The sequence below is a fragment of the Mastomys coucha genome, unplaced genomic scaffold (assembly GCF_008632895.1).
Source record: "Mastomys coucha isolate ucsf_1 unplaced genomic scaffold, UCSF_Mcou_1 pScaffold22, whole genome shotgun sequence".
NCBI classification, from domain to species: domain Eukaryota; kingdom Metazoa; phylum Chordata; class Mammalia; order Rodentia; family Muridae; genus Mastomys; species Mastomys coucha.
Genome location: NW_022196905.1, coordinates 84,927,984 through 84,930,919, shown reverse-complemented (window position 1 = coordinate 84,930,919; position 2,936 = coordinate 84,927,984). Strand labels below are relative to the sequence as shown.

The window sequence follows — 2,936 nt, the reverse complement described above, 5'->3', positions numbered from 1 at the left end:
ACCTCAAGTTCCCGTTCGTGGAGCTCCCACGGGATGAAGTGAAGCTAGGAGCTCGGCTTCCTTCAGGGTAGACTGTCCTCCTGAAACTGCACTGAAATAAACCCTTCCTCCAGTAAGTAGCTTCTGTCAGATACTTTGTTGCAGAAGCAAGACAAGTAATTAGCATATAGGTAATTAGTAGCATTGTCTCCCAGGATAATGAAGAGCAGCAGCCACAATCTTCATCAAGATTTTAAAAAGCTCTGTCTCTGTAGCAGACACTATACTACATTCAGCTGACATGGAGTATTATGCCTGTGGGTGACAGACACCAGTGGGTTCCAGTGGCTCAGGAGAAGGGACTAGACCTCTTTGAGAACCACTAGCATTCTCATGAATACATGCATAGACTTTATCACTAACAGTCAAGAAGGTCGTGCAATTATTATTATTTTTTTAATTCTCTGAAATATTTTATTCGTTTTTTTAAGACTTTACATTTATTTTCTCTGTATGTCTTAGCACAGGTGTGTATATGGGGGTCCGGGTTCTCTTCCTTCTTGTGGATTCTAGAGATTTAAACTCAGGTCATCAGGCTCGTGCAATTATTTTTTAAATGCACACATTTTCAAACACATTTGCTGCAGGCTTTCTCGGTTATTTATCCAACAGTAACTCTACCTCATTCATAGAAAGAACCACTCCCCGCACTCCAAATAGTACCAAAGAATCCTTGACTTCTAGCAGACTAGGACCCTTTTCAGAATTCATGAGAGAAACCCTAGCCAGTCTAAACTAGTCATGGTCATTAATTTCCTTTTGTTATCTACAGGATAGCTATACAGTACAGTTCTAGCCAATGAGAAAGAAGCACAAGTCTGATGAGAAAGCAAAAATCTCCCACCCTGCCTGTAATGAAGATGTACCGGCTCAAGGTACAGCATCCATCCTACAACCATGAGGACAGAGGACCACAAATATAGACTTGATTAAGCTGTTGTCAAGCCCAACAGCTGACCTCTATCTAGATTTCTTATAGCTTAAGGAAAACAAGCCTCCATTTACTGAGGGCCCTGGTTTCAGGGCTCTAGTTTTTCAATAAATGAAATCCTTCCTAGTAGACACATATATATGTCTCCTCTGTTTTCCTTAGGAAAGCACACAGCCTGCACCATGTCCAGCATACTCTGGGCCAACTGCTGTCACTGCCCATTCCTCCAGGCTCATCTACATTAAGATGTCTTTGTTCTTTCTCAAAACACACACTAGGAATGTGGAGGATGGTGTGTGTGTGTATGTGTGTGTGTGTCTGTCTGTCTGTGAAAAGCAACCTTACCAGATAAGAGTTCAAATTCAACACCTAGTATTTCTTTCTCCACCTTCAAACTCAAAAGAATTCCTCCCTCATTTACAAATGTTTCCTTGGGGATGCCATTGCCTGAAAGTCCCTAACTATTGTATTGTTCTCAATTGTTACTAGTCTGTAATTTCAAAATAAATATTATAACAAATAATTTGAAAGTCTGCTGTTTCAGAGAAAAGTAAGAAAACTAAAGTCTTTAAAAAAACAAAACAAAACAAAACAAAACCCAGTTAAGAGCACTGGCTGCTTTTGCAGAGGTTCTGAGTTCAATTCCCAGCATCTATATGGTGGCTCACAACCATCTGCAATGGGATTTGATTCCCTCTTCTGGTGTGCACAAAGACAGACACTTATATATACTAAATAAATAAATATTTTTTAAAAGCTCTAAAAGATCAATGAAGATTGAGTCATATTGAATAATCACTTGATTTTAAAGTCAGCCTTTAATAATATACAGAGGGTCAGATGAGGTGTTTTGTCCATACTAAAAAACACTTTAAATCCTTCTGTATATAAAGCAATCAATTCTCCAAAATTATTTGTTTGGTTGGCTTGGTTTGGCGTTTGAGACCGGAGAGTCTTGCTAACTTGCTCTGGGATGAAAATCTTGCCTCAGTGTCCCCCCTGCTGAGTTTGGTGGCCCACACCACCACACTTGGGCTACTGATCTAAACTTAAAAAACTTTGAAAATAGTTTTAAAGCTGAGTATTCTCGGTTGAAGGGCGAGATTTTTCTGACCCGGACCGTGTACTATGCCATGACCTTTTGATGCTGCTGATCTTTAATCTGATTTATAACGGAAGGCTCATGTGGGAACTGATCCTGCATTTCATACACAAAAAAGAGAAGATTAGCCATCAATTGAGCACATTTTCCTGGGGATTTCACAGAATAAACGAGCTAGACAAACTTTTCTCCCTAACACCAAGCTATCCAAAAACATTTCCAGATACTCAGAAAGGCATGAGCCAACAAATTGGGTAGTTGAGTGCAATTCAGGCAACGAACAGGAATTTTTCTTATCTTTCAGTTTTTGACAAATCTGACACAACTTAAAAAGCTGCAAACAAAACACAAGTTAGGTGGTTGCAGACAATACTGAGAGCAGAAACTTACCTTGGAAATGATTAACGGTTCTCCATGCTCCAGGCCACCTTTCAGGGTGAAGCCCCAGGGAGCCCCTCCCTCTAGGAGCGCTTCCAGATAAACGAATCTCTCCTTGGGGTTCCTGCTGGGGTTTGGCGTGACGCTAGGCTCCTCCAAGTTCTCGGAGGTCCTCATCGCGCCTGACACATGGTCAAGTCGGCTTCCGTTTAAAGTGCCTGACCCAGATGGAGGAGAGCGGAGGGAGCTTCCCTGCTGGGTTAGATCTTCTGGCGCGCTACCCTCAGGCGAACGGAAGCGCAGTCGGGGCGGCGAAGCCTGCGGCTCCCCCGGGATGCTTCTCCCACTACACCGGCTGGAATTCGGCGCTCTCGCGGAAGTCCCCAGTGGGGTCTGCCCACTGCGTTCACACCAACATCCTCCAGGGTCCCTACAGACTGCTTTCGGCTCGCACACGCGCCAGAGCCTTGTGTGTTTTTGTTTTTT

The 2,936-nt window shown here is 42.8% G+C and overlaps 1 protein-coding gene across 1 annotated transcript in view; it reads right to left on the bottom strand.

Moving 5' to 3' along the window:
• Positions 1-2,930, bottom strand: part of Shroom3 (shroom family member 3) — a 312,505-nt gene extending 309,575 nt beyond the window's left edge. Inside the window, exon 1 of the mRNA XM_031391054.1 lies at positions 2,463-2,930. Within this exon, the coding sequence (XP_031246914.1) occupies positions 2,463-2,627 (165 nt within the window). The 5' untranslated portion in view covers positions 2,628-2,930. The remainder of the gene's footprint in view (positions 1-2,462) is intronic.
• Between the last annotated feature and the right edge of the window lie 6 nt (positions 2,931-2,936).